Source organism: Lepidochelys kempii, chromosome 19 (genome assembly GCF_965140285.1).
Source record: "Lepidochelys kempii isolate rLepKem1 chromosome 19, rLepKem1.hap1, whole genome shotgun sequence".
NCBI lineage: Eukaryota > Metazoa > Chordata > Testudines > Cheloniidae > Lepidochelys > Lepidochelys kempii.
The window spans coordinates 14,986,731-15,011,724 of record NC_136398.1 but is presented as its reverse complement, the minus strand read 5'-3'; the positions used below and the strand labels follow the sequence as shown (position 1 = coordinate 15,011,724).

At 48.8% G+C, this 24,994-nt stretch overlaps 1 protein-coding gene across 1 annotated transcript in view; it reads left to right on the top strand.

The window, feature by feature from the left end:
- The window catches only part of SDC3 (syndecan 3), a 187,300-nt gene extending 166,333 nt beyond the window's left edge, over positions 1 to 20,967 (top strand). The window contains exons 2-5 of the mRNA XM_073317566.2: positions 6,906 to 7,023; positions 8,714 to 9,279; positions 19,071 to 19,347; positions 19,660 to 20,967. Coding sequence (XP_073173667.2) covers positions 6,906 to 7,023; positions 8,714 to 9,279; positions 19,071 to 19,347; positions 19,660 to 19,826 — 1,128 coding nt within the window. The 3' untranslated portion in view covers positions 19,827 to 20,967. The remainder of the gene's footprint in view (positions 1 to 6,905; positions 7,024 to 8,713; positions 9,280 to 19,070; positions 19,348 to 19,659) is intronic.
- The last annotated feature ends 4,027 nt before the right edge of the window (positions 20,968 to 24,994 follow it).

Sequence of the window (24,994 nt, the reverse complement as noted above, 5' to 3'; positions counted from 1 at the left end):
TGAGTGGTTAGAACTGCAGATCCTGGCTTCTAGTCCTGGTTCTGGTGTGATTCATCTAATAATTGTGTCTGCATCCCTGGATTCATTATATGCTTGTTCACGGTGCAAGCTTTTTGCCTTGTACAAAGTTGAGCATATACATAATAAAGTATAATAATTCAGAAAAAGAAAAGGAGTACTTGTGGCACCTTAGAGACTAACAAATTTATCTGAGCATAAGCATTCAGTGCATCCGATGAAGTGAGCTATAGCTCACGAAAGCTTATGCTCAAATAAATTTGTTAGTCTCTAGGTGCCACAAGTTCTCCTGTTCTTTTTGCGAGTACAGACTAACACGGCTGCTATTCTGAAACCTATAATAATTCAGAAATCAGAGCCTCCTGCTGCAAACAGTCTCCCAGTTGTTAAAATGTTGGTGTCCACCCTTCACAGCCAGAGTCTCAGCAGCCATGCAGATTCCTAGACCAAGCAGTGCTGCTGTCAATCACTGGGAAATAAGCTGCTGTTGGTAAAGCACCTGGGTGTGCGTTGTTCTTAATTCTTCTTTCTTTCCTAGAGACTTTGGGCATCTGAGAAGGGTTGTCACTCAGGAAATATGGGCTGTTCTGGAGTCTGTCCAAACCTGACATTGATCCTAAAAGCAACGCACTGTGAGGTTTGAAAGCGGCCATTATCCTTCTCTGCAGTTTCCTTGCTTGTCACAGCCTCTGCACCTCCAAGTTCCTCTGCAGGCTGGAAGCAAGACAATCTCAAACAGGCTGTTTCTGTTTCATTTTCTGCCCTAGGCACAGGGGGCAGCTCTGGAAATCTCATGAGAGGCTGTTTCAAACCCCGCGCTGCAGATTCCAGAGGAGAGTTTGGCTGTACAGATGGGCGGAAGGAGGGTGTGATGGCTAACATATAAGCAGGCTTGGCAGAATGTGATTTTTATTTTGGTATAATTTTGACAGATAATGTCAATGTTTATATTTAAGCTTTTTTAAAATTACTTTTATTGATTTTTAAATTTTCACAGTTGCAGAAAATTCTGCCGGGGTGGCCAGGCTACATTTAATGTCAGACGAGATTCAAAGAGTTAGAGCTTTATAACTGTTAAAACACGAACAGGCAACATTGCATGTCAAAATATATGCTGTAAATATCCTTAAATCAAACGGACTGTGTTCTCAAGAAGTATTTGTCTTACTTTGCCTCTTTGTATATTTTGATTATTATGGATGGAAATATTTGTTCTTCGCTTTGTGGCTGCACGGTGAAATCGACGTTAACTGACATAGTGTCATAGCACACTATAACTGAACAATTACTTACCTTCTCATTTTGACCATGTAATTATAAAATAAATCAAGTGGAATATAAACATTGTACTTACATTTCAGTGTACGGTAGATAGAGCAGTATAAACAAGTCGTTGGCTGTATGAAATTTTGGTTTGTACTGGCTTCGTTAATGCTTTTTATGGAGCCTGTTGTAAAACTAGGCAAATCTCTAGATGAGTTGCTGTACCCCCTGGAAGAGCTCTGTGTACCCTGGTTGAGAACCACTGGTCTAGGTTTACTTAATCCTGCCTCTGCGTGGGGGGCTGGACTAGATGACCTCTTGAGGTCCCTTCCAGCCCTACATTTCTATGATTCTATGCAATCATGTCACTGCTCTGTGCCTCAGCTTCCCCAGCTGTGAATTGAGGATAATGCCTACCTCACAAGGGTGCTGTAAAGAATGGCTGTAAGCACACTGAGGTCCTCAGAGGAAGGGGACAATGATGTTCTTTTGAAGATAGTTTTCTGGTGGTTGGCAGTGATGTTTCTACACTGACATCACTCAAGAGGCCCACAAGACTCCCTTGCATTGCAGCGCTGCATCAGAACGCGATGATGTCATGATGCTATGGCCAAGCCTCCTTGCATCCACTGCATCGTTCTGCACCAATGCAAGCCCAACAGGAGTTCATCCCCTTGAACATTCCTAGTGAGGCGGTGACCTCATGTCACCCTTATGAAGTCCTACCTTAGAACAGCAGCAACAAATCCCACTGGTTGCAGAGCCATCTTTAATTGACTATTCCTGGCCGGTCTTTTAGCCCAGTGTTTTGCAATTGCACCCCCTGGCCTCCCAAGGGAAGGGGGGCACCGTGGCAGCTCCAGGTTGCTGGTGCTGGAGTGTTTCAATCTGTTGTGCCAGTGAAATGGATCCAGGGTACAAGGATTGGTTTGCACGTGCCTTTCCTTGGTGGGGGTGGGCGGGGAGCTGGCCACGCTATGCATCAGTTCAGGAATTCCTGGAACAAGCTCTCCTTGTTTTGCTTTCCCATTCCAAGCACAAGTAGCCAGTGAGTCAATGGCTGGAGTTGCCTGGTCTGGTTCCAGTAAGCAGGGAATGAGTTTGACAAGAGGTCTGCCCATCTGGCTCTTGTTACTGGGAGGTTGGAGGGTCAAATGGATGGAATGTGACCTTATATGGAACTCTGGAGTCTCTAATAACTAAGCTGCCAGGATCTTCCGCTAGCCAGCCATGCCTGCGGACAGTCACCCCTGTGCAGAGGGCCTGCACAAAGCAATTCTCGTGATTTTCTTGTGAGTCTCACGATAGTTAGTGTAAAAAAGCCCCTGCTCCGGGAGGCATGTGATTAGGTGAGAATCTCAGTGTTCATTTTAAGAAAGAAAAGTAAGTGTCTGGCTGTCAGGGTTGCAGAGAGGTGCTTAAACATGTGACCTGAGTGCACCTTGGAGACTGAGTGCACCAAGTAGCATAAAAAGAACCCAAAGGTATTATTTAAAAAAAAACCAACAAGAAATCTGATGATCTTTAAGCCAAGCTCATGAGTTTTTGGAGCCTGATTCATGTTCTGTCAATGCTTGTGGTGAATAGTGCTGGCTCCGCAGAGAGGGAGCTGGTGGGATGCAGAGAGGGAACTGGTGTCTGAGCCTTGGTCTCGGCCTCTGTACAGGGGTGAATCTCACCTGTCGACTTTTGAAGTGACTACCAGGGAAGCCTGGGAAATCTGCCTTGTGAAAAAAAGGGTACCTGGAGCCGCAGCTTGGCTTGGGGCTTTTCACCTCTCCAGGGCATTTCCAGAGCAGCTTCCATCCCATGATTGCAAAGTGTTTCCCCAACATTAATGAAGACTTATAACACACCGCGAAACTGGTCTCTCTTGTAGCACATGGCTAGTGAGTGTATGCACCACTGTCCTCTACTGGGTGGAAGTAGAACTTTTCCGCTATGTGCCATAAGCCCTGTACTGCTACAAGCTGATGAGGATTTTTGTTTAGTCCAACCATCAGGGGCCTGGACTTACAGAGCAGGCGGACTGAATTTTATTCCTGCAATCCCTGTGGAGTTTTAAGTGGCCATAGCATGCAGAGAAATTCCTTGAGAGCTATCAATTTATTACAATATTATTATTTGCATGATACAAAGGGGGAAACTGAGGCACAGAGACGCTAAGTGACTTGTCCAACTACACACGGCATGTCAATGTGCGGTGAGGTACAGAACTCAGCCGTTCTGACACTCCACCCCCGCTCTCAACCCTAGCCAGACAGTCCGTGAGCCAGGACACTTGCACATGGTCCCATTTCCCAGCCCCATCAATGGGAGCCATTCAGAGAGGCACCACTGGAGCCAGAGTTTTAACAAGACTGACGTATTACGTGGGCAGTTTTAATCAGCTTTAATGTACTGGAAGGTCAAGGTACAGGAGAGTTTCTAGCTCCCGTACAAAGACCCTTGATCTGGTCAGGAGAAACTGGCATCGTAATTGGACAGCCCACTCCTTTGCAGAAATCATTAACAATACCCTGCAGTAAAATGCTCCAGACAGCAGTGGAGACTTTTGATTACACCCTGCTGGCAGTTGACAGTGCTCTGCCCAACGGGATGGACAGAAACCCTCTCACCTGGAGCTAGATTTGGCACCATGACGGACCCCGTTCCAGGTACAGCAAGCGCCAGGAGTGGAGACAGGGGCTTGTCAGTCAATGAGCCCATTGTGGGCAAAGCCCCGCTGGCTGGGTCTCTGCTATGGCTGTTGGAAATCCAAATAAACTTTCCGTGTATGATTCTCGTGCGTCAGGCTGTGAAATCTGAACAGCCTGGCCCCCAAGTGCAAAGGGAGAGTCTTCGTGTGGCGGGGCCTGGGGCTCAGATCTTTACTCAGGGGCTTTGACTCCGAATGGCGCCCAATGAGAGAGAGAGAGAGAGAGAGAAGCCCATTTTCTCTGCAGTGTAGGTGTGCAGGGGATGTGTTTGTCTGCAGGAATCCCACCTTGGACAGCTGTGAGCCAGGTTTCCTTCCCGTCGCTCTGGAAGTTTTCTTGATGTGCTGGATGCAATTGCAGAGCCCAATCCTGTTTGCAGCTCCCCTGGTCTTCAGTAGGCATGGAGGGTACTCAGCATCCAGTGGGATCGAGCTCTTGTTTTGGACAGGGGCTTCCAGAGTGAGGGAGTTAAATAATGCAAGTTATGACCAAAATATAACAAATGCGGGAGAGAGCAAGGGCAGGGCTGCACTTAAAACACTGCTTGGGCACTGCATGGGGGAAGCTCTCCCACCAACACAGCACTGTCTGCCCCGGCGGGTTAAGGTTGGTGTAACTACGTTGCTCAGGAGTGTGGGTTTTTTACACCCCTGAGCAACAGTTTTACTGACAAGTCTGTAGTGTAGACCTGGCCAGAGAGAGAGACTAACAGCTGCAGGCAAGGGAGAAAGAAAGAGTTTTAGCTGAGCTGGGACAGGGGAAAAGATCCAGGGAGGCTGTTCCAAGGTGCAGGATTGCAGTGGAGAAGGCTGTTGCACCAGCCTTGGTGAGATTGCAGGGAGAAGCACAGGGGAGGCCAGATAAGCAGATGCAGTGAGAGGAGCAGAGGGTGCTTCTGTCAGAGACAGAGACCGTGTAAAAATGTACCAGCAATTGCAGACCTGGTTGCTAAGACTGCATGTGCAAATAGCACATTTACCTGGGCAAGTAGCTATGTAGCTGTCTGACTGCAGGGGGCGATGCCTGGTGTGCTCATGCGCTTACTGCAATCATGGCAGCTAGGCATGCAATTGCACAAACGCTTTTGCACATGGCCCTGCACTCTGAAAATCCAGCTCTAGAAGAGAATAACACGGACCCTCCCATTAGCTGTACAGCACTTTTCTGATTCTAGATGCCCTTTAAGGATATCTTTTAGTGGCAGACCCTTATTCTAAGCCCTACTGGCAAATGTGTCATTACCAATAAATCTGTGGCCGAGCGTGTTGGCTGATGGCAAGCAGAGACCCAGAGAAGCATAAAAATTTAGAGAGGGAGAAGGCCTATTAGGACGTCATCTTACCTACCTTGTCAACTGCACCCAGCACAGGCCTCCATCAAAGAGATGGATTCCTCCTTGATTGAATCAATCAAGGGGATGGATCGAAAGGCCCAGGAGCGCTACTGGGACTCTTAAATAGATGAAAGAAAAGAAAGGCCTGTAATATACACATGCGGGGTCCAGGACTCCCTAACACGTGGTCCACTCTGACCGCTGACAGAGTGCAGGGCTTTGAGCTCTCACAGCAACGACGCCCAAGCACTTGACATTGGGTTTGTGACACTGCAGAGAGGGTGGCGGCTTCTTCTGGTGTGTGTGATGCCCCCAATGTGGTTCCCTTCCACTCAGACCTCGGAAGGGGCATTATTTTATGGACTAGCCAGGCTCTCTATCTGAGGTCCCTAGGTGCTATAAACCTCCCGCCAAGCCCTCACTTCTCTCCCACCAACGCGCTATCGCCTTCCCCACTCTGCATCCTGTCACTTCCCCTGGGAAGGAGCTCCCTCCTTGCACTGGGTCTACACCACTGGAGCAGACTTCAAAGGGAAATTGACCGGCTTTGGTGAGTTTCCCTTTGCTGTGCACTGAGCACCTTCTGCTCGCCTGTACCAGCAGCAGAGAAAGGTGTCTGGGCTGGCCAGCTTCACTGTGCGTTTGTACAGCACCCTGGGACCTGGATTTTGCTCGGCGCCTCTGCTGTGATGTTCATAATAATCACTGAGTTTCCCTTTGTAAGTTAATAAATTTCAAAGCACATCTGCCTCCTCACTCCCCCCTCAAAACTTCACATTCATTTTGCCTGTGCAGTTCTAGAGGGAGCTGTACAATTCAATCTTCCCTGCAGAGTGAAGTTCATTGAATAAGACTGAGTTCCTCTTTGAAAATAGCGCAGCAGGAGGAATTTCAAAACTCTGGGATTGTGTATTATTTGTGGAGCAAGGACAGTGTCTTCCTCTGCATTCGGAAAGTGCCTGGAACATTTTGGACACTACTGCAATAAATAATGAATGATGATAATATTTCAGAGCATTAATATCTCCAGAGACAGAGGATCTAGGCCCAAACAGAGACCTTGGGTCACATGTTTAAAAGTGCTTAAGTGACTTAGGATCCCAAACCCCATTTTTAGGCACTTAAGAGCTTAAATCCCATTGACTTTCAATAGGAGTTAGGATCCTAAGTGTCATTTTTGAAGATGGGGCTTATGATCCTAAATCACATAGGTACTTTGGGAAATTTTACCCCTTGTTACAATTCCCCGCAGTGACATATGGGCAGCAGCCTGCAGCTCCTAACAGTCTCAGAGGGGGTTGTGTGCATCCAGAACACATGGGCTGTAGGTGAGTGGCAGTGGAGTCCAATGGGTAGGACACTGGACATGGCCCCACAGTTCCTGGGCTCTATTTCCAGCTCATTCTGCTCCTCCTCCCACCCTTTGTCTATTGCAGTGTATTACTCTTCAGCTGGGGGAGTGTTTCTAACTCTGTGTGCGAGCAGCGCCTAACACAGTGGAGCCCTGATCTGAGGTGGGGTCTTTGTGTGACGATAGAATGCTGCTCCTAGTAAGTTCCCTACATGACTCTCTCTCTTCTGCTTGATTCCAGGCACAGCGCTGGCGTAATGAAAACTACGAGAGGCCGGTGGACCTGGAAGGGTCAGGGGATGACGACCCCTTTGCGGATGATGAAATTGATGATCTCTACTCGGGGTCTGGCTCGGGATGTAAGTATAGAGTAAAGGCCCCTAGGGGAGGGGATCAGATAAGAGATCCCTGGCTGAATCCTGGGAGTCTGCCGTTGCCTTCAATGCTCGGCCTATGAGGTGACTAGAGCATCAAGAGTGTCCTTTGTTCTGTGCCAGAGAAGGGAGTAAATTACACCTCACCCATCCCCGGTGGAGAACACTGGTCCTCCAACCTACATCGGTTTGGGCACTTGCCCTCTCCCAGCCCCAGGGGGATTGTTTCTGCAGGGCGAGGTTCCCCTGCTGACAGCAGTTCTTGGGAGTTCTGTGCCTGGCCTTCGCAAACAGGCTCTGCGACGTTTGCAGGTTACACATGTCAGTATTACATGAAAATGGGCTCTGCCTTTGTGATGCATGGAAATGTGCGTCAGGGTGTCTGGAGTGGCTCACGACTGTGGGTACCAGCCTCAGGGCTGGCTGTTACAAACCAGGGCACAAACCCCAGGCTGGCGGTGAGCAATCTACTCAGATGCTCCCCACCCAAGTATCAAGTGTGAACTCCTCATGCCCTATAACAGCCTTATCATGGAGTCACAGACAGTCCCCTTGGGCGCTCTGATCTGTCTTGCCACCCAGGCAAACTGTGACAGATGGTCTCTTACACCAAAAATCACAATATTCAGCTTACTCCCAGTCCCAAAGGACTGGGTACTTACCGCAGGTCAATTGCACTCAGATCTCAAACCAAAGACAAGGTTTGTAGCCAATCCTATGATAAACTAGCAAAAGATTTATTGACTAACAAAAATAAATGAGAGTTATTTACAAGGTTAAAACAGGTAAACATAGACACACAAATGGGTTACAGTTTGAGGTTCTAAAAGGTAATCAAAGCTTGTATAATAAGCAAGCTCTATTTGTCCCTTAGGGCTAACCCAGGCCAAGCCTGAGGATCTTTTGCTTATGCTTAGTCATCCTTGCCCCTCAGAGTCCAAGCAGCGTACAGATGCAGTTCCTTCCCATCAGGGATTTTTATTCCCTTCCCCCAGAGTCCACGCTGATGGGACAAGTTCTCTCGCACGCCTCATCTTCATGGTGTGAGGGGAGCCATCAACAACGTCTTTTCTCCTCTGATGTTCTACAATGGCTCATTTAGTTCCCATGGGCCTTCTTGTGGGCAAGACCTGCCACCTTCTGTGTAAACTAGTATTTCACACTCGGTAATGCTTCTCTCCTGGCTGAGGGGTTGGTTTCCAGTTTCTGGGCAAACATTTTTATAGTTGTAGAGCAAACACTTCAACATTACCTTCGAGCATGGGATACCGATCTGATCAGTGAGATTAATGCAGGGAGCAATTTACAAGCATTCCTTAAAGTCCAAACACTAGGCACGTCTCTATGAAGCTAATCCCTGTTTTAGCAATACTAACGCCAGACTGGTTTCCCGCTCTGCATTTGGCAGTGTTGAGTGAGGCCTAGGGGCCTTGGCACAAGCTGGCACCTGGTCTGCCAGCGTCACAGTGTGCACCCTTCTCCTCTCGAGAGCTGGCGCACAGATCCCCTTAGCCGCTGCTGTAGGGCAGCAGCCCCAAACCCAGGGCATGCTGGACACCCCAATCCCAGTTCTGTGGCTCGTGACTTCTTGGGGAAATCCCTCCTTGCTTCTCCCAGGGCCATGACTCTGCCAGGGAGCAGCACGTTCACAGCCTCGCTTTTGCCTCTGTTGTAGATTTTGAGCAGGAGTCTGGGATCGAGACAGCGGTGAGGCTCCGCACGGACACTTCCATCACGCTCCCCACCACCCCAGCCGTGCTGCCTGTCACATCCATGCAGCCCGTGGCAACGCCCTTTGAAATGTTACCGGCCGAAGAAACGACCCCTGAGCAGGCGACCAGCGTCCTGTATATCCCCAGGGTGACAGAGGCCCCGGTGATTCCAGGCTGGAAAGCAACTACCACCGGTGCCGCAGCCAGTGACACCCCGCCACCCTCAACGGCTGCTGCTGCTGCCAGCCCCACCGCTCCCACTGCCAAGCCAGCAACCGTCTGGAGGATCCTGCCCCCCTTCGTCACGACGATGGCCACAACGCGGGCCACCACTCTGGAAATGCCGACCGCATCTGTGACGGAAGCCAGCACGGTCACGGAGCCTGCCACGTCCCGGCTTGTCACCTCCAGCACTGCCAGGCCCAGAGCCAGCCCAAAGTCGAGCACCTCCAGGACCATGGCCGTCACAGAGAAGAGCACTGTCTTGCCACCGCCGGCTGCTACTTTGGCCCCCACGGACGCACCCCAGGTATGGGACAAGGGCATATCTACCCTGGGTCACTGAAGGGCTGGAACCCCCTGCCCGCCCCCAGGCTTGAGAGTCCAGGCTCTGGCCTGAGCTGCAACGTCACAGCAATGGCCACACAGCTCTGAGCACTGCGCGAGCGAGAGGGTTGGGGAGGGTGAAAACTTGGATCTACATAAGAACATAGGAACAGCCAGACTGGGTCAGACCAAAGGTCCATCCAGCCCAGTATCCTGTCTACCAACAGTGGCCAATGGCAGGTGCCCTAGAGGGAATGAAAGAACAGGTAATCATCAGTGATCCATCCCCTGTAGCCCACTCCCAGCCTCGGGCAAACAGAGGCTAGGGACACCATTCCTGCCCATCCTGGCTAACAGCCGTTGATGGACCTATCCTCCAGGAACTTATCTAGTTCTTTTTCTCTGAGTCATTTCCTGCCAGACAGAGGAGGGCACACCAGAGGGAGCTCTCAGAAGAACAAAAACTGGGGAGCCGTAAGGATCAGAACTTAGGAGGCGAAAGACCCCTGAGTGGAGACAGGCTAAGCAACGGCCTCGGAGGGGGTGGGGAGCATAGTGCTCCGTGGGTGTCCGGTTGTGCAGGGAACGAGGAGAGGGGAGAATGGGTTAGGACAGCACAAGAGGGCACAGCCGGGTAATGGGGTGGCACAGAGTGCGTAGCAGGTGACTTCCTGAGGCTGAGATCTGCTCGTGTCCTCACTGCTCGAGTCTTTTGAATCGCACCCCTACTTAGACTGGTCCAACTTTCAAGTGTAGACAAGGCCTCGGACTCCTTCAGTGCTACGTGCTAGTGACATGCTGGAAGGCGGTGTGGGGCCCTTTGCTGGACATAATGCTTCCCATGCCTGAAGCCATGTCACTCACAGCCAGCAGGGTGGTTGACCCAGATGGGGTCAGGACAAGGGGTTCCAGCCCAGAGCTCTGATCACAAATCCAAGGTGACCTTGTGGGGAAATGAGGGGGCGGGGGCCTGGTCTACACACACTGTTTCCACTGTTTACCTGAACAGTCTGTTGGGTAGGGAGTGATTACTGACATAGCTACATTGGTACAACCCAAGTATGGCCGCAGGTGTGTTGGTGCCTTATGGTGGTATAGCTTATCCATGCTGGAAGTGGATCGGGAACAGCTCCCGGGGACTCGTATCACTGCATTCATGCTAGGGGGGGCGATGCTGCCTTTAGTATCCTGGGACAGTTCAAGTGGCGAAACTATGGGCCAAGTCCTTAAGCAAAGCAGCAAGGGATGCGGGTGTTGGCTGGGCCTTGTGCGCAGGGGAGGCTTTGGAAAGACAAAGCTGGGAAAGGTGGGATCGGATCGGATCCTGCAACTGCCACTTTCCACCCTGAGTGCTGGCATTTTCAAAGCCCAGCTCCCCCGGGCTCCTTTGAACATCCCGGCCGTGATGTATGAATGGGACGAGCGCCGCCGTCCTTGCTCCTTGAGAGGCACAAAGCTGCATTGGTCAGAAACTGCTTCACAATATTGAAATAATAATGAAAATCCCCTGAGCATCCCATCCTCTTATCCCTCCAGCCGCTTAATCCCTCTCCCCGGCGTGTTCACTGTCTGTTTTAGGAGGAGAAGGGGCTTTGCTGAGGGATTCAGCAATATTAATATTTCCCGGGAGGGGGGGGGGGGCGACAATCAATGTCGGGATGGTCTTGGTGGGTTTTTTTACTGACTTGAAGGTTTAAGCTGAGTTGAATGAAGTGATGACCTAGCAGGACGTGGACAGAGCTGTGTGGGGTGTAGGATTCTTCTCACACCCAGGCCCGTCAACGGGGGAGCAAAGGGGGCAATTGCCCAGGGGCCTGGGTGATTTAAAAGGGCCCGGAGGCCCCCGGCTGCTGCTTTTGACTGCTCTGCCCTGGGGCCCGGAATCGCTGTCAGCGGGCCTACTCATGCCTTCCACCCCCACCTCCCGCACCTTCCATCTCTGCCTTTGCTTCTCATCCCTAATTGTTTCTTGGTACGTCTCTAATTCCCAGGCCTGGCTCCTAAATTGCCTCGTTCCTTTATTGGTTTGTTTCTGGGTTGCATGGGGCTGTGCAGACCATAGCTGTGAGTGGCCGAGTTTGGGGTGGAAATGCTCTTGACAGAAGTAAAGAGAGAATGCAGGGCCCTGCACAGGGCTGTTCTGTCCTTTCTCATTGGGCATTACTTTTAGTGCTGACGGCTCAGAAATCTGGGTCTGTCTCAGCCTGTCTTGGGAGCCATCCCACTAAAACAGCTCTCAGTCTGGCTCTTTGTGTGGACTGCCCTGTGGTTTCTGATGAGCTGTGGGTGATGGAGGGAGGAGCTCCCTGGTCCAGCCTGTGCCCATCCCATTGAGGGTGTTGAAGATCAGGGCAAGGACCTCGAATCTGTGCCAGTGCTGAAGAGGGCACCAGTGTAGCGATTGGTGGCCTGAGATATTCAGGCCATGCTGCAGCAAGTTGAGTCAGCTGGAGGCTGAAGGCCATTGTCTTCGTTCCTAGGCATGGTCTAGTTTTCAGGCCTGCAGATTGCCGCTAGGGCACGGAGTAGCAGCAATGAGGCTAGAAGCGCTGCAAAGCGCTGGGCTTGGAGAGCAGATGTCTTTTGTTTGGGGTGACCTCCAGGGGCAGGGCAAGACAAGCTGAGGTTTGTGTCAAGGGAAGGTCACTGTGGAGCAAGGGCAGATGGCTCCTGCCCATGTCCTCAGGTGCCTGAAACAACCTCAAGGATGGGGCTGGCTGTTTAATGATTGATCCAGAGACAGGTTCTCTCCATGGGGAGCAGGCGGGGCACAGATGGGTGATCTGAGAACAGCTCTGTAGCCACGGCAGTGGAAGCAGTTGAGAGGAAGGCTGGCTTTATGGTCAGACGCTCCGGGTTCGGTTCCTGACTCTACCATAGACCCCCTGCGTGGCCAGGGACATGTCCCTCCATCCCTTAGCTCCCCATCCGTATAAAGGAATAAAAATACTGCTTCCGTTTCCTGTCTTGTCTATTTAACCTGTAAGCTCTTTGGGGTAGGGCCGGCTGCTCACTGTGTGTATGCACAGAGCCTAGCACAATGGGGCCCTGGTCGCACTGGGGTCCCTGGATGCTGCTGTCAAACCAGCCCTGACTGAGTGTTGTTCTGTTGCTCTTGGTTGCTTCCAGATAGGAACATGCACACGCACCTTTTGAACACCAGACTAGCACAATGAGCGCTGTCTTGTCTTTGCCTTTGACTTGGGGGCAGCAGTGTAGCCTAGTAGATAGAGACATGGCCTCAGGAGAGCTAAGTTCAGTTCCTGACTCTGCCTCTTGCCTGTTGGGTGACTATAGGCAAGTCACTTCCCCTCTCTGTGCCTCACTGTCCCCACCTGAAGAATGGGGATAACAATACTGACCCGCCTTCTAAAGTGCTGTGCGATCTGCTCAGATCTGGGTCCAGACTTTGAACTCAGGCCCTGTTTTGCTTTTCTGCAAGCTGGCCTATCTGGTCCCATGGGAGTTGGGTGCCTAACCTGCTTAGGTGCTTTGGAAAAATCCGTCAGGCACCTATCTGCATCTTTAGACTCCTGAACACCTGTGTAAATCTGGCCTTGACAATCTAAGTGAGCTCCAATGACATAAGAACATAAGACCAGCCATACTGGGTCAGACCAAAGGTCCAGCTAGCCCAGTGTCCTGTTTTCCGACAGTGGCCAATGCCGGATACTTCAGAGGGAATGAACAGAACAGTGCAATTTATTGAGTGATCCACCCCTGTCATTCAGTCCCACCTTCTGGCTGTCAGAGGTTTAGGGACGCCCAGAGGAAGGGTGACCATCTTGGCTAATAGCCATTGATGGACCTGTCCTCCATGAACTTATCTAATTCTTTTTCAAATCCAGTTATACTTTTGGCCTTCACAACATCCCCTGGCAATGAGTTCCACAGGCTGATTGTGCGTTATGTGAGGAAGTACTTCCTTATATTTGTTTTAAACCTGCTGCCTATTAACTTCATTGGGTCATTGTGTTATGTGAAGGGGTAAATTAACACTTCCTGATTCACTTTCTCCACCCCAGTCATGATTTTATAGACCTCGATCATATCCCCCCCATTAGCCGTCTCCTTTGGAACCGGAACAGTCTTTTTAATCTCTCCTCATATGGAAGTTGTTCCATACTCCTAAATCTTCTCTGTGCTTTTCTAATTCTAATTAGGGCTGTCAAACAATTAAAAAAATTAATCGTGATTAATTGTGCGATTAAAAAAGGTAAACAATAATAGAATACCATTTATTTAAATAAATGTGGGCTGTTTCCCACATTTTCAAATACACTGATTTCAATTACAACACAGAATACGAAGTGCACAGTGCTCACTTCATATTTATTTTTGATTACAAATATTTGCACTGTAAAAAACAAAAGATCAATTCACCTAATACAAGTACTGTAGTGAAATCTCTTTATCATGAAAGTTGAACTTACAAATGTACAATTATGTACAAAAAAAACTGTATTCAAAAATAAAATAATGTAAGACTTTAGAGTCTAGAAGTCCACTCAGTCCTACTTCAGCCAATCACTCAGACAAGCAGGTTTGGTTACAATTTGCAGGAGATAATGCTACCTACTTCTTGTATGCAATGTCACCTGAAAGTGAGAACAGACGTTTGCATGACACTGTTGTAGCCAGCGTCGCGAGATATTTACATACCAGATGCCCTTCATGCTTCAAGCACCATTCCAGAGGACATGCGTCCATGTTGATGATGGGTTCTGCTTGATAACAATCCAAAGCAGAGCGACCCGACGCATGTTCATTTTCATCCTCTGAGTCAAATGCCACCAGCAGAAGGTTGATTTTCTTTTTTGGTGGTTCGGGTTCTGTAGTTTCAGCATCAGAGTGTTGCTCTTTTAAGATTTCTGAAAGCATGCTCCACACCTCGTGTCTCTCAGATTTGGAAGGCACTTCAGATTCTTAAATCTGGGGTCGAGTGCTGTAGCTATCTTTAGAAATCTGATATTAAAACCTTCTTTGTGTTTTGTCAAATCTGCATTGAAAGTGTTCTTAAAATGAACAAGTACATAAAAGGTTGTTACAAGAAGGAGGGAGAAAAAATTTTCTTCTTAACCACTGAGGATAGAACAAGAAGCAATGGACTTAAATTGCAGCAAGGAAAGTGTAGGTTGCACATCAGGAAAAGTTTCCTGTCAGGGTGGTTAAGCACTGGAATAAACTGCCTAGGGAGCTTGTGGAATCTCCATCACTGGAGATTTTTAAGAGCAGGTTAGACAAATACCTGTCAGGGATGGTCTAGATAATACTTAGTTCTGCCATGAATGCAGGGGATTGGACTAGCTGACCTCTTGAGGTCCCTTCCAGTCCTATGATTGTATGATTCTATGTACTGGGTCATCATCCAACAGTGCTGTAACATTAAATATAGGGCAGAATGCAGGTAAAACAGAACAGGAGACATACAATTCTCCCCCAAGGAGTTGAGTCACAAATTTAATTAATGCATTATTTTTTAACACGCGTCATCAGCATAGAAGCACGTCCTCTGGAATGGTGGCCGAAGCATGAAAGGGCATATGAATGTTTAGCATATCTGGCATGTAAATACCTTGCAATGCCGGTTACAAAAGTCCCGTGAGAACACCTGTTCTCACTTTCAGGTGACATTGTAAATAAAAAGCAGGCAGCAAATTTTTACCGTAAATGTAAACAAATTTTTACCGTAAATGTAAACAAACTTGTTTGTCTTAGAGATTGGCTGAACAAGAAATAGGGCTGAGTGGACTTGTAGGCTCTAAAGTTTTACATTGTTTTGTTTTTGAGTGCAGTTATGTAACAAAAAAAAATCTACATTTGTAAGTTACACTTTCACGATAAAGAGATTGCACTCCAGTACTTGTCTGAAAAATAATAATTTCTTTTCTTTAGCATTTTTACAGTGCAAATATTTGTAATAAAAAATAATAATATCAAGTGAGCACTGTGCACTTTGTATTCTGAGTTGTAACTGAAATCAATATATTTGAAAATGTAGAAAAACAAAAATATTGTATGTATTTCAGTTGGTATTCTGTTGTTTAGCAGTGTGATGAATCGTGACTGCAGCCCTGAGCTGTCTGGCTCAAAGCTAGCCCCAGCGGCCATAGCAGTAAGGAGGCAGGAGCATGGGAGGCGGCCCTTTGACTATGTACCCGAGGCCCTGGGCAGGAGGGGCTAGCTCATGTAGCCAGCCATGCTGCGGTGTCTTCGCAGCTGTTGTTAATTGATCAAATTGACCAGCTGGATCAAAGCTAGCTCAGGTATGTCTACACCTAGTGCAGTCACACCCCCCATGGCAATGTAGACACACCCTTAGTGAGGGCAGCTCTCTGCCCCAAAGAGCTTACAATCTAAAAAGACAGAGTGGGAGGGTAACCAAAGGCACCAAGAAATGATGTGACTTGCCCCCAGGTCTCCTGGGCTCCTAGCCACATGCTCTGTCTGTGAGACAATGCTCCCCATGCAAAGGGATGAAAAAATCAATGTCCCTGCACAGATCCTGCATGGGTCTCGTGTGGTTTGCAGGAGGCAACGGATGTGTTTCCCTGCGTCTTTTACAAGTTCATCATGCAGTCTCCTGACCCTTCCCTGGCCAGTCAGAGCCTCACTGCTCTGCAATTATGCATTTGTGGTGCATTTCCTGCCCCTGGGGTCGCATAGGCGGTGGGTGTAATCCACTGAGCTCTCGGATCCAAAGGCCTGAAGGGACTGTGTGAAGGAAGCGGTGACTGAGACGTGGAGTTATTTATCAAAACGAGTTCCCCTTTCTCCGCGTCGCTCCGGGCTCCCTCCAGCTGTCAGCTAATCACTGTCACAAAAGGAGGCAGATGCATGGTCCTGGGAAGCCAGTGCGTCCCTAGGGCTTGTTTTAAAGGCAGCAGTGCAAAGGAGGGGATCCTGTGCTGCCCGCCGGCCTTGTCTAGCCCGAGAAGCAGCTGCGCTGCTCGGCAGGCCTGGAGACTGACTGTGGCAGGGCAGGTCCTGATAGTGAATACAGGGATCGCGGTAACTGGGGAGCCAGGCATCACTGCTGAGGAGGGGAGGCTGCTAGCTCAAGGGGGCTGGCTCTGTAGCAGCTCAGCTAATGGAACTTCAGCAGGATCGGGTCCACAGGGAGCTGGCAGGTAGGTTGGCATGTGGGGAGCTGCTGGGTAGGTTGGCCTGCAGTAATCAGGCCCGCAGGAAGCTGGCGGGTCGGTTGGCCTGTGGGGTCGGACCTGCAGGGACCTGGCAGGTAGGTTGGCCTGTGGGGATCGGGCCCACAAGATTGGGCCCTCGGGGAGCTGGCAGGTAGGTTGGCATGTGGGGAGCTGCTGAATAGGTTGGCCTACGGGGATCGGGCCCACAGGGAGCTGGCGGGTCGGTTGGCCTGTGGGGATTGGGCCCGCAGGCAGCTGGCGGGTCGGTTGGCCTGCAGATGGAAAGGACTTCAATAGTTCAGACATAGGTGAGAGGTTTTTCAGGAGTGGGTTGGTAAGATTCTGTGGCCTGCGTTGTGCAGAAGGTCAGATTAAATGATCATAATGGTCCCTTCTGACCTTAATATCTATGAATCTATGAAAGCAAAACAGGCCCAGATGCAGATTCTGGCTCTGGTTGGGAGCTGCCCTGTAGCTGAGGGATGTTGGGGTCAGGTGGGCAGCAGGGTGTTGGGGCCCCAACACCATCCCCAGCAAAGACGAGCTTGTGACTCCAGCTCATCTGCCAGTAGCTCTGGGGCCAGGCTGTAAGCGTGGCTGAAGGGAGACAGGGAAGAGGCCCCTTGGTTCATAGAATATCAGGGTTGGAAGGGACCTCAGGAGGTCGTCTAGTCCAACCCCCTGCTCAAAGCAGGACCAATCCCCAATTTTTGCCCCAGATCCCTAAATGGATTGAACTCACAAGCCTGGGTTTAGCAGGCCAATGCTCAAACCACTGAGCTATCCCTCCCCCCTTGGGGCAGAGCACAGGATTGGACCCAGGCTGGGGAGCTTCCTGGTGTCCTCAAACTCTTGAATTTTGTTGTGACAGATGCTAGCCCGTGAGGACAGACCCTCCTGACGATGTCTGTTCATTGGGCTTACTGAGCCCTGCAGTTCGCAGGGCCCTGTCTCCAGCACAAAGGCAGAATCAGGGGCACTTAGGGTTAGAGACTCAGTGACCCCACTGGGGAAAACCACCAGGAGTGGATCCAAAACCACACCTGCCTCTCTGCCTTTGGAATCTATCTCTGCAGGCTCTGGAGCGTGTGAAGACCAAGGGCCAGACCCACTGCCGGAGCTGAACGAATCATTGACTTCTCAGTTCAGTGGCCAAAACCAAAAAATCATTTTGGGTCGAACAAAACATTTTGTTCCATTTCATTTTATTTGAAATTAACGTTTATTTTATTTTTTTGTTTTTTCCATTTCCTTTGTGGGTGTTCCCTCCTCCCCCTTTTTGTTGTTGTTGGTTTGTTTTTAAATAGATCTAGCTAAATTTTGAAACAAACCGTTCTTCTCATGCACCAGCAGGTTGCCCCAGGCCCTGCGCCGTGCACACAGAGGGGAGGAGGTGACAAGAGTAATGAATAGAGCCAGTCTGAATGATTGAACTGCAACATTTTCCCAAAGTCAAAAATGAAAAAAATATGCAAGAAAATGGCATTTTCAACAACATTTTTGGGTGTCAAATTCCAGACAGAAACAAAACTGTTGTTACATTTGGTTTCAAATTGCAAATTTTGCTTTGGTTTTTCAAAAATGTTCAAAATTTTGAAATTTCAATTTTGGCTTTTTCCCCAACACATGCCTAGAGGCATCCCCCGCCCCTCCCCTTTCTAGACACTGCAGCTTTTCAGAAAGTCTCCAGCTTTGAATGAATTTCAGCACTTTTTTCCCTTTTGCCACTCAGTTGCTTTTGCAAGTTGGAGAAGTTGTGAAAAATGACAGGGGGGAAAAAGAAGGAAAATAAGAAACCCGAGACATAAATCATTGTGTTGTACTCAATGGCAACAAGGGGAAAATGGGAGTGTTTCAGAAAAAATATTTTGTGAAAAATGGCTGATTTCAAACCCCATGAAATGGAAACAATTTTGGATCTTTGGCACCAAATTGTCTTTCTGTTTTTCAATCGGCTCTCGGCCAGAAAGTCAAGTGATGATAAATCCTAGTGCTCTGGAGAAGCTGGGATCCAAGATTTCAGTTCGGTCCATTATGAAGATGAGTTTTGTGCAAGATTCACTTCCAGATTTTGGTCTGGGATTTTGAGCAGCTGTAAAATGCTCAGGGGTATTGAGGATGGGAGGAGGCGAGGTTTGGTTCAGGCCAACCTGGTTTTAAAGGCTGGGTGCTTATGGTGTCAACTAAGATAGAATCATAGAACTGGAAGGGACCTCGAGAGGTCATCTAGTCCAGTCCCCTGCACTCAAGGCAGCACTAAGTATTATCTAGACCATCCCTGGCAGGTGTTTGTCCAACCTGCTCTTAAAAATCCCAAAGGATGGGGATGTCTAATGCTCCTTGCAATCTGGCAGGACATTTCAAGGAAGCTGTCAGATGGGCTGGACTGACCTAGCTACTCAGCCTCAGCCCTCCTGACTCAGCCTGCCCCCAGGTGGTACCACAATGCAATAGCTGCCTTGGGTCCCAAAGTCTCTCTCGCTGCATCGGACGGGGGCGGGAATGGAGCTGGGGAGATCTGGCAGGGGAAGGGCGGAGTGAAGCTCAAAGCAGTTCCTCCTCATGCTTTCTCCTCCAAGCCTTTGGATGACTGACTCTCTTTCCTCCTCTGTCTCGTTCCTTTCCCCAGACCGAGCCGCTGGATGTGACTGTGTCCACGGCCCTTGACAACGAGCTGGAGGTACCTGTCAGCGGAGGGCCCAGCGGGGACTTCGAAATCCGCGAGGAGGAAGACACGACTCAGCCAGAGCTCAATAACGAAGTGATCGCCGCGGTTACCCTGGCAGCAGGGCCGGGGCTGGGGAAGAATGCAGAGCCCGGCCTCATAGACAATACGATAGACTCTGGGAACTCGGCTGCACAGCTGCCCCAGAAAAACATCCTGGAGAGGAAAGAAGTGCTAATAGGTGAGGCCTGGCGTTCTGATGCTGACGGGGTAACTGCAGCTGGAGAGGGGCCGTCTCCTGGGAGTTCGAAACCTCTGCAAAAGGCCTTAGTGACCCCTCCCCACCCTGAACTCCACCCAGTTGACTGGGAGGCGGGTGGGGGCAGAAAGGGAGGTAGGCAAATAAAAAGGCCCCCAAATTATTATTGTTAAATCTCTCTGGGGGGTTTCATTGGTGATTTTTGGATGCCTGGGGGTCAGCCACGCTGTTGGTGGCCAGGAGACCCTGTTGTCCCGCTCACTGACTGGCTTTTTCCTTTGCTGTCTGTTGCAGCTGTCATCGTGGGCGGCGTGGTCGGGGCGCTCTTTGCTGCCTTTCTGGTCATGCTACTCATCTACCGGATGAAGAAGAAGGACGAGGGGAGCTACACACTGGAGGAGCCAAAGCAGGCGAACGTCACATACCAAAAGCCCGACAAGCAGGAGGAGTTCTATGCATAAAAAGAGCCCAGAGTGCCTCTCTCTCAGTTCAACTTCCCTCTGTCCCCACCCTTCCCCATCCAATCTCTCTCTCTCTCTCTCTCTCTCTTTCTGATGGGACTGTGAGTTGAACAAACAAACAAACACTATAATAAAAAGGAAAAAAACATCTTCAGTTAAAAAATATACAAATAAAAGTGTCACCGATTTCAAACAAATACCGTAACCTTTCTCCAGCGGACACAGCGTTTGCAGGGGACAGCAAGTGTGAGGAGCGAACGGGCAGCCAACTTTCAGTGCCTATGCGATCACTCCTCAGATGAGAGCATGCTTGGGTGGTCTTTTCCTGATGATGGTTGGAGTTTCCTGGGTGTACCAAACAACATGACTGACTCTGAGATCTGAACACCTGTTACCAGAATCCGGGTAGGGGTGGGAATTTGGGGAGAGGGAGGGGTTTCTTTCTTTTTGTTGGGTTGGGGGTTGGTTTCTTACTGGGAATCGCTGCTCCATGGCTCTGTTTGGAAAGAGGATGTGACTGTCAAATACAGTGTCAAGCCTTGAAAAAGCACAATGAGATGAAACATCTAATGCTGCGGTTTGCTCTCGGAATGAAAAGTGGCCAGTGGGCTGGAGCGGAGCTTTTCGATCACCTCCTCAGAGAGTTCACCTAGCTGCAGGGAGCCACAGTTTGCAGTTGTGTGGGGCTCCCTTCCTGACACTGCTTCACTTCATTGCATTGCTGTGCACAGCCAGAGACCACCATGTTTTGTGGGCTGACCAGGGGCTTGGTTGACAGGGACCTTGCTTTGGCTGGGTTTTCACTGTGACAAATAAAACGCAGCTTGTGCAGTATACCCTGCTCTTTGCAGACAACCCACACTCACGTTTTTAAGGGAAACAGGACGTTGGGGGAGGGGGGATTGACAAGAACAAACAACAAAAGGCTAAAAGGTCATCTGTGTTCCTTTGAATGTGATAATATCTCACAAACCTCATCAAGCCACACTTCGCAGACGTTCTCCTCAGATGGTGTTTGGTGATAGCGCCTGTCAAATTACAGGAAATTAAGAAAATGAAGGAGACAACAGAGGTTTTCAAGGGTCACTGTCAGGTCAGTTTAGCTCGACGATGTATCATTTATTAAATCCAATGAAATGTTTCCATTATTTTTTTTTTAGTTTTTATTTTTAAAACTCCTGTCTAAACTTTCCAGCCCTGCGCTAGGACTTGACTGACTTCCAATGGGCTTTGGATCAGCTTTGTCCAAAAGGGAAACCAACTAGAAGCAACCGTGAAACTGACTAATGTGTTTTGAATCATCTGAGGTGCGTTTAAGATGGAAAGGGAATAAGTGGCATGAGGGCCCAATCCAGAACCCAGGGATTGGGCCTGTAGGGTGGAACATTCAGTGAGAAATTTGAATTGGCCGGCTTTAATAATCTAAAGGGCTGTTCGTGATACAGTTAAGGAAACTGGGTTTTTAAAAAGATTATTTGGATCTTGACCATGTTCCTTTGAAGCCCTGACTTCACTATTGTATTTAATAATAAAAAAAACAAAACGGTCGACATCCTGATGTCACCATTGGCACCATATGGGCATTTAGCTCAGGCAGGATAGACACAGGCATTGACATCCGGAGGTGCTTGGGTCAAGCCCCCAAAATAACCCATCCAAAGCTGTTGTTCCCCGTGGAACTCTCTCGTGGGTCAGTGAGGGCACACATGTAACTGGGAGCAGGATATGCCCTGCTATCTCACCTTCCTCTGGCCAGGGACCTCGTGGGCTCTTTTTAGTGGGCCGTGCTGGGGACTATCTGCTCATGGAACCGGAAAAGGTTTCAGCACAGCCCAGAGAACAAAGTGGCTCTGCCATGTGGATGGGAGAGGAGAATTATGGTCAAAGCAAACATCCGGTGATACCAGCTGGTATCTGGTGAAAGGCACAAGAATGACACCCTGGGCTTGGTTCTGATGTCACACCAGGGTAATTCCACTGATGTCAGCAGAGTTATTCCTGATTGATCCCAATGTAACTGACATCAGAATGAGGCTGCCAGTCATACGAAAGGGCCCCTCCAGGGCTCCCAGGATGTGAGCGCCAAATGTTTCAAGGTTTGGTGCAAATTTGGATGGAGGTTTGTTTTTTCTCACCAGCTTTAGGCTGAGATTTTTCAAAAGGGACTTTGATTTTGAGTGTCTTTATTTCAAGGTACTGTATTGACACCTTAAAGGGGGTCTAATTCTCAGGGAGTGGATTCTGAAAATCAAGCCCCTTAAAGGTATCTCAATTTGGACACCCCAAAAGCGGAGGCAACCAAAAACCATTAGTCCTCTTTGAAAGACATGGTCCTAATCTTTTGAGTATATATTAAAACCTCCAAGCTTAACTTTTTAAATGTTGCTTTACTCAGCTTCCTCATTAATCTGCTCCATTCTACTTTTTTTCCTTAATAGTCTGAAGTACTGTAATACAACTTTTTTTATTATTATCCACTGACGCTTTTACCTTTAGACCTCTCAGTTGGCATTAAGTTGTAATCCCGCTGCTTAACTCTTGTACAGGTTCGGAAGGGAGTAACGATGTCAAAATGTGAGTGTTAGAGCAGGCTGAAAAATCCTTCTTTCTCTTAAAAGAATTTAAAGTACAAAAAGACAAAAAAATAGTTATTTAAAACACTGATCAGAGTTGACCAATGTCTTAATTTATTGTCCAGTAGCTGCTGCTACCACTCTCTTTCTGTGTCTCTCTTGGACTGGAAGGTAGATGTGATCTCAAGGAGATTTTTATCTTGGCTTGTAGCATACCTTTTCTTAACAAAAAAAAATTAAAATCAGTCACCAATCGGCCCTTCCAACTGACTCAGCTATCCACAAGTGAAAGGGTAGCTGTAAGAATCAACAGCTAGGAATAAGCATTCCAGATGTGTTTGATGTCTTCTCTTCTGTGCATCGGCTGGGGGACTAGAAGTAACTATACCATGAATGTGACTTTCTGTATCTTAATTTGTTGGAGGAAATCATCCAAGAGTCAATAATCAAATGCTGCAAGGATTTGATCCATGGCCCACCGGAATACTAGGAAAGACTCCTGTTGATTTCAGTGGGATTAGGATTGTGGGACCCAATTGGAAGTCAATGGGAGTTGGAGGATTAACTCCACTGGGTGCTTTTGAAAATCCTGCTCTCAACGCATGAAGAAATATGACAGGTTTCAGAGGAACAGCCGTGTTAGTCTGTATTCGCAAAAAGAAAAGGAGTACTTGTGGCACCTTAGAGACTAACCAATTTATTTGAGCATGAGCTTTCGTGAGCTACAGCTCACTGATGAAGTGAGCTGTAGCTCACGAAAGCTCATGCTCAAATAAATTGGTTAGTCTCTAAGGTGCCACAAGTACTCCTTTTCTTTTTGAAGAAATATGAGTTTCTCCTGGGGCTCCAGGGGGGGAAGGGGGAGGGGCGGGGTTGGTGAGAACCTGGTGTGAGGCTTGATCAAAGGGAGGGAAGGGTGGAAAGCAGGTGATTTTCCCCAGCTGTTGTTCTGTAATGAAACAGGACATGTATTATGAAAATCAGCTCACGGTAGGTACCGTGTAAGGCAGCATCTTAACAAACCCTGGGCTTGTGTGGCTAGGGGACATGGTGCAAATCTTTGGTTACCTTCTCTGCTTCCCCCACCTGCGTCAGATGCTGATTGGTTTATAGGGCCTGATTCGGTGAGGTGGTGAGTGCCCTCAGCTCCAGTGGGCTCATAGTCAAGAAAGGAAGCCCAAAAATGGGATTTCAGTGATTCCACATCTGAAGTTCTGGCTCTGCGCCTGCTGCCTTATCCCATGACCTGCAGTACACAGCATGTCTTGATGATTGCCTGGAAAGCTTCAGCGAGCCCAGGATGCAGCTGCCCTCCAGCCCCAGGGGTACTGAATTCACAACAGTGCTTCTGACTCTGCAGTCACTCCCCCTTCAAACCCAGGTGGTTACAGTCTGTCACCCTGTTTTAACTGAACTTCTGACCCCTGGAACTTTCTTCTTCCAGGTGTCAGTCAAAGGCTGGACACTGCTAATGCATGGTGGAAGGTGCAGGTATTTGTCCTGGCTTGTGGTTTAACACCAGCTAGCCAATGGAAAGTCAGTTGGATGTAGAGTGTTTCCCAGCAGCAGCAGCATTGGCTTTTAGGGATCCCTTTTTGGGTAGCCCACATGCTAAGGTGATGGGCAGTCTTTAACCGTTGAAATCAGAGCTTAGCTGACAAGGCTTTGGCCACAGATGACTCCCTATCCCATAGCTGTATTGGCTTGGCGAGAGGTTTTCTGGGCGGTGAGCAGAGCAGAACCTGAGGTGATGTTGTGACTGCGGGCAGGAGTCCTGATGTAGAGAAGGGCTCAAATCAAAATGCTGGATTCCCCCCTGAACTTTGCAGGGGTTCTGATTCTGCATCCGCTTTGATGACTGACCCCTTGGACTACCCCAAACCTGGGGTCCGCACACATGGGAATTTAGGAGCATTCAGAATCCAAATCTGCAGCTGCAGTGGTGGAACCGGGGCTCAGGTGTGCTGAAAGCCTGGCCCAAATGTTGACAGAGATAGCTGGAATACTCCTGAAACCGGATCCAATGTTTCCTAGCCTCGCTGGCCCTGTCTGATCTCGGTGTCTCTGTAGTGAAGCCACTTCAGATTTATACTGATGTAAACACAAGCAGAATCTGGACCAGAGTCAATAATGGGCCCTGCTACAGGCTGCAGAGTTTCTTTGCACATTGACAGTTCCATACTCTGTTCTTCTGTTAGAATGACAAAGGTCCCGTATATGGTAACCTGCCTTGCTCAGTTTGAGCCTTTAGCTTTTGGTATAATTCAAAGCTAGCTAATCTCCAGCCCAGAATCTGATTCCCCCTCCTGCACAGAGGCTTTGTTCCAATTAAAGTGGTTAGTTAAAAATGAAAAGGAATTTTTTTCTCCTTCTATTATTATAAATGTTCATAATCTGCAGCACTCTCTGGGCTTCCAGGCTTTGAAAGGCTTTTGGCACTGAAACATTTATTAGAATAACTGAGTCTTGTGAGGCACATAGCCAGCTGCTCTGCCGTCCTGAGCAAATACAAATCCATTCCAGTGTTTGGAGGGAAAAGCTAGCTGGATGGAGGTCTGAACTCTTAGAAGAATATATGTGTGTGTGTGTATATAT